At 45.0% G+C, this 13,824-nt stretch overlaps 1 protein-coding gene across 2 annotated transcripts in view; it reads right to left on the reverse strand.

Moving 5' to 3' along the window:
• Tbc1d2b (TBC1 domain family member 2B) overlaps positions 1–13,824 on the reverse strand; it is a 104,182-nt gene that overhangs the window by 22,967 nt on the left and 67,391 nt on the right. Inside the window, exons 5-8 of one of the 2 annotated variants that reach the window (XM_029558803.1) lie at positions 10,225–10,451; positions 8,842–9,225; positions 3,353–3,463; positions 2,162–2,355 (exon numbers count right to left, since the gene is read on the reverse strand). In XM_029558803.1, coding sequence (XP_029414663.1) covers positions 2,162–2,355; positions 3,353–3,463; positions 8,842–9,225; positions 10,225–10,451 — 916 coding nt within the window. Of the gene's footprint in view, positions 1–2,161; positions 2,356–3,352; positions 3,464–8,841; positions 9,226–10,224; positions 10,455–13,824 lie in introns of both variants that reach the window. The other variant, XM_008823394.3, reaches the window with a different exon arrangement.

Below are 13,824 nucleotides of genomic sequence, written 5' to 3' on the forward strand. Positions count from 1 at the left end.
CCCAGGCTAGCCCCAGATGCCTGGGTTCAAGTGACCCTTTTGCCTCAGCTTTCTAAGTATCTGGGATTACAGGCATATTCCACTATACCTGGCCAAAAAACATCTTTTTTAAAAAAGTAAAATGACAAGAAGATATTTGTAAGGTGTCAGGTATGAACATGAATTAAGGCTCTGGTTAACAGGATATAGCCTTGTAGATGTCAATATCATAATCCTTGGGACTGTGACTATGCTACACGGTGAAAGATTATGACAGACAACAGAAAGGTTACAGAATTTAAAACAAGATTTTTTTGGGTTGCCAAGGGGCCCGATACCCAGTGAGCCCTACAGAGTAGAAAATGAAGACTGCAGAGTGGATCAGAGAAACAGAAGATGGAAGAGGCAGAGAGACAGGAGGAGAGATGAGAAGGAAAAGATGGCGGCAGGAGAGCCAAGAGGCAGGTGAGATGGGAGGTGTACAGAGACCAGACCAGCTACTGCCACCTTTAGAAGTGGAAGAAGGGGCCATATATGGGTCATGGAATGTGGGTGGTCTCTAGAATCTGGGAAGGAAACAGAAGTAGATTTACATTTAACCAGGAGTTGGATTCTTCCAACATCTTCAATGATGAAGGAAAAGAACTGTGCCCTAGAAGATTCAGAAAGGAATCTAGTCCTTGATTAAATCCTGATTTCAATTGTATAAGATCCATGTTGCCCTTCTGACCTATAAACTGTAAGATAATGAATTTGGGTTATTTTAAGCCACTAAATTTGTGATTGGTTATAGCAGCACTAGAAAATTAGTATTTGTAAAACTCATACAGGTACTTCAGAAATCCAATCTAAGCAGAACTGAAGATGTGCATTTCTTCCATATTAAGAACCTCAATTTCTCTTTACATCCTGGAGAAACTCTTGTCTGGGCACATAGGACCATGTACCATGATGTCTGTAACTAGGAAAACTGGAAAGATCCTAAGTATCCTCCATGAAGGAGCAATAAAGTCACTATGTTCTAGTCATCCCATGAAGTTCTATGAAGCAGGTAAGAAGAATCCTCAGGAGCTTCCTAAATGCACACGGGAAAAACACAACACAACTTCAGTATGGCTCAGAGGGTCAGCAACCACCATGGACAACCACTATGGAGGTGGTACTCTTGAATGTGAGAATCTGGCCACCTGGGCTAGGGGCCCATCCACGCCACTCATAGGCTGTATGACCTGGATGTTATACTACCCCCTAACCCCAGCCTTCTCACTTACAAACTAAGGACAAAAACACCACTGAGCATTAAATCCGAATCTGCACATAAACTACTTAGTACGGTTCCTGCACCTAGCACACCTTGAAAAAAGTGCTTTGTAACAATGATGTTGGTCACATTTTGACAGTATATTTCTGTCATTTGAACAGCCTAGATAATGCTGGTGTGTGCTATAAGCTTGCAAGCATGTCAAAGAAAAGCAGGCTTTGTCTAAGGCTGGGGAAGGCAGGGTAGTGAGCAGACCACAGTGAGCAAGGCCCAAAGACAGTGCTGTGTCTGAGTGGAAGGAACAGAAGAGGAGGTTAGACCAGTGAACCTGCAGATTTCTCCTTCCTCCAACATTCTGAGACCTGTTTTTCAGAAAATAGATTATATGGATTTTTAACTAAGGATCCATCATGTGCTTTCAGATGCTGTGATCCTCCCCCTCAAAAAAAGATGCATTATTTGGCATGTGTATGTGCAAGTGCATCTTGGAGGTGTGTCCATGGTTTGTATCAGATCCTCAGGAGGTCCTGCATCACTCAATCAGGTTATGAAAACTGTTTTTCCATACAAAGAAAATCCTTTCCCCTACGAGCCTTTTTGCTTTTAAACCCCCTGCAGATGTGGCTGTGTCTCAGAAAAAGGTTCCTATTCCTTAGAAAACTGGCTCCCACAGAAGGAAGTATGTACTGGAGGTGAGGTTGCTTTGACATAGTCTTAAAATCAACAGGCCTGGACTGAGTCCCAGCTCCATCAACTGTTTCCTGGGGGAGAATGGTATTATCTATTTTGCTGGCCCGACAGCATTTGCCACGAGTGCCAAATTAGATACACCAAGTTGTGTAAAGTACCTGTGAATGGCTACTGCTGTTGGATTCAGAAATGAGTGACTGCCCCCAACAGACCCAAGTACATTTACCTTACCTGACCAGATGAGGTTTAACGAATGCTTGCTCTGGCTGCTCTTGGCTCTCAACCTGCAGAGCATCCTCCAACAACTGGGCTATGACATCTCGGGCAGGCCCCTGTTCTTCTGAGCAAACCGGTGTCTTCATTTCTTGAAGCAGTATTAAGTATTTACTTTCTACCTGGCAGAGCTTGGCTTCCAGGCTAGAATACTGCAGAGAATGTAGGGGTTACCTCCATCCAGAGAGACTCATGGGAAAAGCAATCCTTAGGTATCTTAGGCAACTAATGAGCCCAAACAAACATACCCCAAACTATTAGGAAGTGAGTTAGACACAGACTGCAACATAGGTAATGCATGCCATGGGCCCTTTCAGGTTTAAAATGGCCTCCTATGGTTCCCTTCTAACAGTCTGACACAGAAGGGGTGCCCATAACCAAAAATCTAGGTACCAACACAAGCATCATCCCTTGACAGGCTCAGAGTGCACAACAGAAACTGGGTCATAATCCAATTTCTGAGGTCAAGGCTGGTCCCACTTGGCGTATGGGCCATGAGTGGACGCCCCATACAACTAACTTCCTTAGGACACTGACCAGGACTAGTTTCTATCTGCTACATGATGAAAGAAAGAAAAAAAAAAAAACAACAAAATGCTCCATCCTGACAAATATACAGGAATAAAGTTTGGGAACATGCTTTGAAGGCTGCTCAGAAATAGTATATAAGGTATACAACAGCTGTGGACAAGAGTAACTCATCTGCTTCAATTGGGATGTCCGTGGTCCCTTACTCTGTGCAAAGCTTCTTGCAGCCATAATCATGGCCGACTCTCAAGTCAACCCTACTGTGTTTACAGAGATGGGAATATTCTCACTATCCCCATTTTACACACGTGAAACTGGAACTCAACAAAATAAACAAAAAACCCAGATAAATTTAATCTGGGGAATCTTATACATGTACTTCCCCCCCCCCCAAAAAAAAAAACACAATAAAAAATACATACATATGAAGTAGGCCCTATCTAGATATTTCTTTGTCATCAATAAAGAAAATGCACGGTATATATTTTATGTACTTTTTTTATTCTAGTAGCCGTATTTCTCCAAAGATGGTGGTTGAACAGGTTTTAAAGTGTATACACTTAAATATGGTTTCCTAACCTTCCCTCCCATCAGATAATAAATACACCAGTCTTGACCTACCTTTGCCATCAGATCTCTTTCTCTTCTTTCTGCATTTCTTCGTAGAGCTGAGAGTTCCAAAATTTCCTTATTTAGAAATTTATTTTGGGTTTTGTACCCCTGTAGATTATCCTGTGGGGGAAAAAGTTTAACAATTAATGTGGGCTGTATGGTGACTAATCATCCCATGTAATTAGCACCTTTCACCTCACTGAGTCCTGCTGAATGAGAACAAGTTCTAAAAGAAGAGGTTAATAGGAACTTTCTAATTAATCTTTTTGGCCTTTGTAACAGCAGAAGGAACGTGGGAAGGGCTGCTGTGATGAAGGAGATGGAATAAAAACATTTACTTAACTGTGGCAATTTTTCTCAACTAATGACAAGGAGGAATAAACAGGGTGTATTTTCTAAATCTATACAAACTACTTATATTCATTAAAGTGGTTCCCAAAAAGGACCATTATCTTAACACTCTTTTCTTAAGCCAGAGAACTGAGCATGTCCTTTGTAGGTTCTCTCTCTTTTTTCCTTTTTTCTTTTTGGTTTTTTTGAGACAGGGTCTCCCTGTAGCCCAAGCTGTCCTGGAACTCACTATATAGACCAGGCTGGCCTTGAACGCACAGAGATCTGCCTGCCTCTGCCTCCCGAGTGCTGGGATTAAAGGCGTGTGCCACCATGCCCAGCAGGTTCTCATTTTTATTTAGCCAGTGTTCTAGTTTGTTTCTCCATTGCCTTGACAAAACACTCTGCCCACTACCAAATTGGGGAGGAAAAGGTTTATTTGGCTTACATTGCCCTAATCACAGTTTATCAGGGAGCCCAAGGTTTCTCAGGGCAGAAACCTGGAGGCAGGAGCTGGAGCACAGGCCACAGAGGAATGCTGCTTACTGGCTTGCTCCCAGGCCTCTGCTCAGCCTGCTTTCTTATGCAACACAGGCCCAGCTGCCCAAGGGTGGCACCACCCACAGTGGGCTGGGCCCTCCCATATCACACAACAATCAAGAAGATGCCTCACAGACATGGCCACAGGCCAGTTCAATAGAGGCAATTCCCCAATAGAGGCTTCCTCAACCCAGGTGTGTCAAGTTGACACTAAAGCTATCCAGCACAGCCAGCCTCTATAAAAAGGCTACAAATATACAAAAGCCCTCACCTAAGAATGACACTGCAGCAATGAATATCCACAACCTACGATGAACAGGCACCTGAGAAAACATGTTCCTCATCTTTTGCAACTGGAAAGTTTCAAAATTATGGAAAAGCTGAAAGAAAAGTACAATAGGCCTGGTGGTAGAGTGCCGTGATAAAGTTCTGGGGACCAATCCCCAGTACTACCTCCCCAAATTACCAAGAACACAATATGCCCTTGACTTAACTTGCCGACTGTTAACTTCTGCCTCATTTTATCCTTGAGAAAATTTAACAAGTTGATGACAAATTTTGCCAAGTTCCACTTAAAGCACAGGTGTGGCTGAGGCAGGTGTGTAACTTGGCTTCAGTTCTTGAGGCTCTGAGCAAAAAATACACAAAGGAGCCAGCAACAGTCAAGGGAGGTAAGGAAATTTTCGTATAAATGCTTTGAAAGAAAGTTTACAATTTCTTTCGATGATGGAGTCTAGATAAAGAGTGAATTAGAACTGCCCTGGGGTCATGGTTTCCAAAGACTCCTTATAAATTCTATCTTTTGTAAATATGTCCTCCCTCTGGCCCTGACCATTTCTGAGTATTTCTCCAGACATTTCCTTGTCTCTGGACTTAGGAAACCTCTTCGAGGGTATAGAATTTCCCTACCAAATGCAGAAGCACTGAAAATGTTTCAGTAGTGTTCCTTTACTCTCTAACATTCATGGGGCACTTGCTACGGTCATGAGTGCCCTGGCTAGGCATGTAAGCATCCTGATCTGGTTTATACCTCAGTCTCAGGGATACAGCTGGTCATGTAGCCTCCAGGCAGAGAACTGAGCCAAGGAGGCTGTCCATCCACCCAGTGCAGGGCTGGGAAGCAGGCTTCTGAGTTCTGAGGGCCAGTCTGAAGGCTCTTGGCTCTGGACACTGAACCCCATCACACCTACACACCCCCTGGCACAACACGCTCAGCATCAGCAAGCTAAGCATTCAAGACTCAAGGTACAAATGCCAGAAAAGAAAGGACCAAAATACCCCTTCCTTTTCCAAATGGTATTCTCTTCTCTCCTAGCACCTTAAAAATGCTGTATCTGGAAACAATGAACAAACACATCACTAAAAGGCAGGTCAGTCAAAGAACATTGGCAGCAGAGAAACTAAATATACTCCGCTGTGAGGGCAGAGATGGAGTGATAGGAGGTAGGTCACCATTGGATGCAGACCTATAGCTTTAGCCTAAAATTTATGTTACAGTCTAAGTTAAGTCCTGACCATTTATGATAAGTACACTTTCTTGAGACTGATATAATCTTAATAACAGCATCTAGCAATAAAGATTCCACAAGGTGCCAGGCCTAGATGTGGACGTCAACCCTCATAACACCCTATGAGTAATGAGTAGCACTGTTTCATAGATGAGGCAGAGACTTGAGGTCACTGCCTACCATCAGAGCTCACAGTGTAAAGCTGGCTTTGCACCCAACTCAATGCGAGCCACCCATACTCTTCCACATCCCCACAACGGTGGCTTCTTTGCCCATGGGGAGGAATAGATCCCACTGGCAGTAATAGGCTTGGACAGAGCAATGCCAGAGAGTGTGAGGTCCTGATCCAGGGGGGATACCCCTGTCCCACTATAAATGCACCTGACAACCACCTGCCCCTTATAATGTCCCTATTGGGCTTCATTGTGTAGGCTTTGGAGTCAGAGCTTTAAAATAGTTGAGAAATATTAGGGAAAAGATCCTCATGACACACTCAAAACTGCCCCAGCTACACAGGGAAATAGGAGATGGTCTGTGCACTTGGATCGGGTGAGTAGTCTCCAAAGGCGCTGAGGTCACAGCAGCCATGGGGCCCATTCTCACACCCTGGGTAAGCTCCCTGGGGAAATGTGTGCCATGCATTTTTCTACTGCCAAGCAAAACCCACCACCACCAGCTGGAAACCGCATGTAAAAACCTCAACAACAAAACCAGACACTCCCACAAAACATGCATTTCAATGTATTGCTGCTGAGATGGACAGGAAGGGTCAGGAATATTCAAGGTTGTCTATATAAACAAAGCTGACTTTCAACTTCTACTGACAAAACTAAGACCTCATAGGAGGGGAGGGGAGGCGAGGCAGACAGACATGGTAGCCCATATCTATAATTCCAGCACTCAGGAGGCTGAGATGAAAGATTACCTTGAGTTTGAGGTCAGTCTGTGCTACAGTGAGTTCCAGGTCAGCCTGAGCTATCAATCAATCAATCAATCATCAATCAATCAATGCTGTTTTTAAAAAAATATTTTATTTATTATTTTTATTTTTTTATGTGTATGAGTGTATTGCCTGCATGTAAGTGCACCTGTGTCATGCAATGCCTGCAGAGGTCAAAAGAGAGCAGCACTGGATCTCATGGAACTGGAGTTATGGATGGTTATTAGCCACCATGTAGGTGCTGGGAATCGAACCTGGGTCCTCTACAAGAGCAGTCAGTGCTCTCAACCACTGAGTCGCCTCTCTAGCCCCTTCAATGTTGTTTTTATAGTAGATATAAATATGAAATGATGAGATGAAGATTTTTGTTGTTTTGGCTTCTCATTAAATAATTCACTGGAGTTGGGAAGATGACTAAGTAGGTGAAGGGCCCACTGCCCAAGTTTGAGGACTTGAGTCTGGACTTCTAGCAACCATGTAAAAGCTAGGCATTATGGCACATGCCTTTAGTCCCAGCACCTGGGAGGCAGAGGCAGGCAGATCTCTGAGTTCCAGGCCAGCCTGGACTACATAGTGAGTTCTAGGCCAGCTGGGGCTACAGGGAGAACCTGTCTCAAAAAGACCAAAAAAAGAAAAAAAGAAAAAAAAGCACTAGGCATCATGGTATGCGTCTGTAACCTTAGTGCTGGGGGTAAAGACAGGAGAATCCCAGGGGGCTTGCTGGCTGATGAGTTCTGGGTTCAGTCAGAGACTCTGTCTCAAAAAATAAGATGGAGAAAGACAGAGGAAGACAACCCAGTGTCAATCCTTGGCCTCTCTCTGCATGACCCTATTTGTTCATGAACACCATATCACACACAACACCCTGCAGGTCTTGTGTATTCAATGAGTGCTGTCACTATAAGACACTGCACAACAATGCTGCCACTGTTTCAGTGTTTTTAACTAAATTCCCAGCCTGCTCATCACTCACTCAACTCACTGCCAACAAGGGAAAGGAGCTGTAGGTCATGAAGTATGTGCTCAGTAATGATCCCAACGGTGACACACCTGGACCCTTCAAAGATAAAACTCCATTTGGAACCCAAACATGTCTGGAATCTAAGTATTTGCAAGAAGACAACAGCCAAGTGGAAAGACTCTGGGACTGATAGCTACAGATCTATTTGTGGTCTGCTGGGATCAGTTGGGCTTTAACCAGTGTCCCATGTTCCAGGGGTGCTTGTCCACCTGAAACTTCTCCATAGAGTCTCAGGAACTGCTGACAGCAGCAAAGATGTGATGGTCCCCTCTATGGCCTTGCTGACAGCAGCCCAAGTCATCTAGCTGTCTACTCTGGACCAATGGGCTTCTCTGCAGGCTGTGAGGCTGCCCCTGCCACCCACAAGTATGAGTGGCTTCCTCCCTGGCTGCTGGTTTCCTGCTTCTTTTCAGGTCTGCCTGGAGATGGATCCACCTCCCGAGCTGGACCTAGTCTGGCTATTGGGAACAAATCTCCCACCCCACGCCTGTGGCAAGCTGGGCAGATTAAGTTTGTGTTGCATTCATGTACACAGATGTCGCAACTGACAGCCTCCATATGTTCCATGGCATAATGAGGTCTTGAGGATGGGATAAACAGAAAGAGAGATTTTGGTTATTCAAAAGCAAGGGAGGAGATGATCTGAAACTGTTTCAAGCAATGGCAACAGTGCTAGAAGTGCTTCCAAGGAAGCTCCTTAGAAAGCTGTAAAACCTGTTCTACTGGGGCCAGAGATATGGCCCAGTGGTTAAGAGCACTGACTGCTCTTGCAGAGGACCCAGATTCGATTCCTAGCACCCACATGGCAGCTAACAACCATCTATAACTCCAGGCCAGGAGATACAATGCCCTCTTCTGACTTCCTTGGGCATTGCACGACACAGATGCACATGTAGGCAATACACTCATACAAATAAAATAAAAACAATAAATATAAAAAAGCTTAAAACGTATTGCACTTCACACACACACACACACACACACACACACACACACACACACACACACACACCCTCACTCATACTCACTCATCTATGGCACAGCTGCTCTGCTCTCTCACTAAATTAGCTCATGAAAACAGTATCTCCAGGGATGGATGCTGGAGTTAACTTGAGTTTTAGATCTTTGTCCTAGTGACCAGCCCATAATTTGCCCTTACTTTTAGCCTGTCCAGCTCCAGCTGGTCCCGGCTGGCAGGGGCAGTCAAAGGAGAGCTGGGCCCCAAGGTAGGTGAAGACACACTGCCCTCACACTCGCTGAGCTTGATGATGACCTCGTCCTTGGCTTGGATGGTCTCCATCAGCATCCCCATTCGCTCGTTGAGCTCGCCCACTTTGCTCTTCAGTGTCCTCACTTCCTGCTGCAGGCTCTCCTTCTCCAGGCTGAACCTCTCCAGCTGGCTGCTGAGGCCCAGAATTTGATCGTCCTTCTGGTGGAGAAGCTCCAGGGTGTCCCTGGGAAGCCCCTGGCTGATCTGGTGACTTGTGAAGTATTTGTCATACTGGGATGACCTTACTGTCTGCTGGAGCAGCCGAATGAGCTCCTAGGAACCAGGAGGAGGACCAAGAGGGGTGAAGGGAGAGGGGGAAGGTAGGGGAGTAGAGGGGGAGGGTGGGGGGAAGATGAGGGAGGAAAAACAGAAATCATGACACTGTTACATGAAGTGATCATTGGAATTTCAGGAAACAGAAAGAAACCTCACTGGAAACATTTTAATACTGAACTTCCTCTTGAAAGATCTCAAAAACGGGACACACCACTTATTCCACAAATATTGTTTGAAGAGAACAATAATAGGAAACTGGAAATAATGGATGTGCATGCTGTAATTAGCAATGGTTCCTGGTACATATTTATCAGTGCTAAGCAATCTGCAAGTCTGTGTGGTGGCACACGCCTCTAATTCTAGCGCTGGAGCAGGAAGGTCAAAAGTTCCAGGTCAGCCTGGGCTACATAGTGAGACCCTGCCTCATAAAAAAAGGGGGTGGGGTGGGCTAGAGAGATGGCTCAGTATTTAAGAGCACATACTATTCTTCAGAGAACCTAAGTTCAGTGCCCAGCAATCATATCAGGCAGCTTACAACCACCTGTACCTCCAACTCCAGGAGAGCCAATGCCCTCTTCCAGTGTTCACATACACATATACACATAATTAAAAATAAAATCTTTTTTAAAATAGAGAGAAAAGAAAACTCGGGCTCTAAGACTCACTAAACTGCTGAACAATTTGGTAAAAGTAGATCTGATCAGCTCAGAAATACACTGCTGTTTGATGGGATATGGACTCTTTTTTAAATGACTATCAGAGAATTTTGGGCTGAGGCTGTGTTTTGAGTTAACTTCAGGCAGAACTAGGTGTGGGTGCAGAGAGCAACTTGAGCAATCTCATACAAGGACCTTCCCCCCACTTCAGATTCAAAGGTCTTTGAACAAACTGGGCACAGCTTAGGACACAGGACTGTGTAGCAAGCAAGGGCAGGCTTTACTCCTTGGTCCTTGACCTGTTGAAGGAACAAGATAGAAGCCTGAAGGGGACAATTACCTTCTGACTGGACAGGTCCTTCTTGAGCCGTTCTAGCTCCTCCTGCTGGCTCTGAATCTGCAGCTGCATCTCAGAGGCTGGCTTACTGATGCATCCACTGCCTGATGCCTCACTCGACGGGTCACCACTGCTGTGGCGATTTTTGTATGACCCAATGATGTCTTTCAAAGGGCGCTTTCCTTTGTAGGGGTTCCGTCCAAACTCGAAAGGGAATCCTGAACTAGTGACTGCTAGAAAAATAAAACTCAGTGTTGTGTTTTTGTTTTTTTTTTTAAGCAAACCAAACCTTTTTACAAATCATCCTCCAAAAGGGAGTTGTATTCATCACCCAAAGAACATTGCAGGGTGGCCTGGATGTCTCTTTGCCCCCACTGCATTCTAGAGAATAATCAACAGTCTAAACCCAGCAACAGTTTCCCCTGGACCACTCCTTGGAAGACTACTACACGATTAATTTAAAGAAAGCTAAGATGTACTAGGGAGTCCTTGGCTTCTCGTTTTTGCTCATCTGTTTTCAGCTAAAAACAAAATAACAAAAACAAGGAGCTGAAGAGATGGCTCAGTCATTAAAAGCACTGGCTGCTATTGCAGATGACCCAGGTTCAGTTCCCAGCACCCATATGTTGGCTCACAACCACCTGTAACTCCAGTTCCAGGGGATCCGACACCCTCTTCTGGACTCTGCAGGCATCAAGCAGGCACATAGTACACATACATACATGCAGACAAAACATTCATACACATAAAATAAAAAACAGATTTTAAGATTTAACAAATTTTAAAAAACAAAAACAAAAAAGCCAAAATGAATGTTTTTAAAAATTATAGGGGTTTGGGAGATGGCTTAGAAGTTACAAGCATTTGCCGCTCTTACAGAAGACCTGAGTTCAGTTCCTACCCACGTGGTGTCTCAAGACAGTCTGTAACTCCAGTTTTAGGAAATCTAATGCCCTCTTCTGGCTTCCATGGGCACCAGGCATGCAGGTGGCGCATATACATACACACAGACACTCACACATATTCATAAGATAGAAACAGATAAATCTAGGGACTTGGATAGATGGCTCAGCAGTTAGAAGTACTGGCTGCTCTTGCAGAGGATGGTTTAGTTTCCATCACCCACAAGGTGGTTCACAATCATCTAAAACTCCATTTCCAGGGTTCTGATGCTCTCTTCTGGCCTCTGTGGCTCCAGGTAGGCACATGGTGCACTTACATACAGAGGCTAAATATTTATACACATAAAAATAAAAATACATAAATCTTTTTTTTTAAGTTAATAAAAATAGGGGCTGGAGAGATGGCTCAAAAGTTAAGAGCACAAGCTGCTCTTGCAGAGAACCCAGGTTTAGTTCCCAGCACCCACATGCTGGCTAACAACTGTGTGCAATTCCAGTTCCAGAGATCCAACACCCTCTTCTGGTCTCTGCAGGCATTGCACAACATGGGTGCACTTACATATATGCAGGCAAAACAACTCATTCACATAAAATAAAAATAAATTTAAAAAATTTTAAAAGGGGCTGGAGAGAGAGTGCAGTGGTTAAGAACACTGACTGTTCTTGCAGAAGGCCTGGGTTCGAATCCAGCACCCACATGGCAGCTAACAACTGTCCATAACTCCAGTTCCAGGAGGGGATCCGATGCCCTCTTCTGACCTTAGTGGACATTGCACAACATGGGTATACTTACATACACGCATGCATATACATAAAATAAAAATAATAAATAAAATATTTTTTAAAAATTTTAAAAAATAAAAATTATAAACATTTTTCATTGTGACTGTATATATTATAGGATCTGAATAAATGCTAGTGTAAATGGCTTCAAATGTATACTCAAACACACAAACAGGAGACACAAAAGTACTATGTAGCTTTTTTTTGTTTTAGAGACAGGGTCTCCCTGGCAAGCCTGGAATTCTCTGTGTAGACCAGGTTGGCCTTGAACTCAAAAAGATCTACCTGTCAATGTTTCCTAAGTATTGGGATTAAAGGCATGAGCCAAAATGTCCTGCTTAGACTATGCAGTTTTGATTTATATAGGGCTAGGGAAGAGACAAAGGAATGTACTCTGAAGCAGCACAGTAGTCCCCTGGTGTCAGGCAGAGCCTGGAAGGAGGCTGACAGCATCTGGCACCTAAGTGGTGCTAGCTACCTGGTGTGCACGCTTCATGACAACTCATTGAGCCACATGTTTCTGACTTGGGGACTTTTCTGTATGTTATATTTCAATAAAACCTTTATTTAAAAGAGGGGAGGGGGTTGGAAAAATGGCTCAGTGATTAAGAGTACCTCTTGCAGAGGACCCAGGATTCAGTTCCCAGCACCCACATGATGGCTAACACCTTAACTTCAGTTCCAGGAGATCTGATACCCTCTTCTGACCTCTGAGGGCACTGCATTCAAATGGTGCACTTACATACATGCAGGCAAAACACTCATACACTTAAATATATAAGGGGGAAAATATAAGGGAGGGTAGTCCACTTCTTGCAAATAACATGCCACAGTTAGTGAGCTGATTCTTGGAGCCATTGCAGGAAGTGCCCACAAACCAAACTAGCTTCAAATCCAGAGACACTGCTGTCTTTCACACACACTCCCTGTCAAAGAGGGTTAGTGCTGGGCAAAGGTAAGTGAGCTGTTATCAGTCAAAAAATACTCTCCAGGGGTACCAAGAGCCTCTCATCCCTCCCAAGGCACTGTCCCCCACTGATACTCCCTTCCCTTGGCATGCAACATCTCTTCCATTGCCTGTATTTCCTAATGGAAGTCAGAGCAATGGTGTTCATATAAAATAATCTAAATCTTACCTTTTCTAGAAAGTATCACAGTGAGCCTGCATTTATTCTAACTGACCATGCCATACACCAGGCGACTAAGCACATTCACCGTGGCCACAGTGTACATTGCCACGTGGGATAGGAGACCCACACCATGGTTCCAGGGAACTCAGTCATTTCCCAAGCCCATCTACCTGCCTCTGGGCCCCCTCGCCCTGCTTAGTATGTATTTATAAGAGGTGATTAAAAATTACAACTACAGCCCCGCCCTCACCTCTCCCTGCTCCACAGACCTGCACCACTGGCTAATTCTCCTGGCCCGCTCTCCTGCCCTCAGGCCTCTCTTGGGGTAAGTCTACCACGCAGCCCCCCGCACCCTGACTCCCACAGCCGCGGTCACCCTTCCATCTCCCCCGCTGTTCTCTACTCCAAGCTTGGGCCCTGTGCCATTCCTAGTCTTGGGGCCCCAGACCCCTGGGGAGCCAGTGCTGCTTCCTGACCCTTTTCACCCAGACAGCTTGGTGCCTTCCTTGGGCCCCAGGAGTACTGCCTCTGGACCCGACCCACCCTCACCTCTCTCTGCTTCCCTGGTCCTGCAAAACCCGTGAGCCTCTTTCTGGGGCTGACAGCCTCTTTCTGGGGCTCCGAGGCTTACCTTGCCTCTCCCTGATCCTTTGCATCCAATACAACCCAGCTACTCAATCCACTCCCTGGGAAATCTTGGGGCTTCTTCCCTCCCCATCTGCCTTTGCATCCCTGCGTGGCAGGGCCACAGCCAGGATCTCAGGTCAGTCCAACACCCAAGTTCCTGA

Source organism: Nannospalax galili, unplaced genomic scaffold, assembly GCF_000622305.1.
Source record: "Nannospalax galili isolate Female #2095 unplaced genomic scaffold, S.galili_v1.0 scaffold28, whole genome shotgun sequence".
Taxonomy (NCBI): Eukaryota; Metazoa; Chordata; class Mammalia; order Rodentia; family Spalacidae; genus Nannospalax; species Nannospalax galili.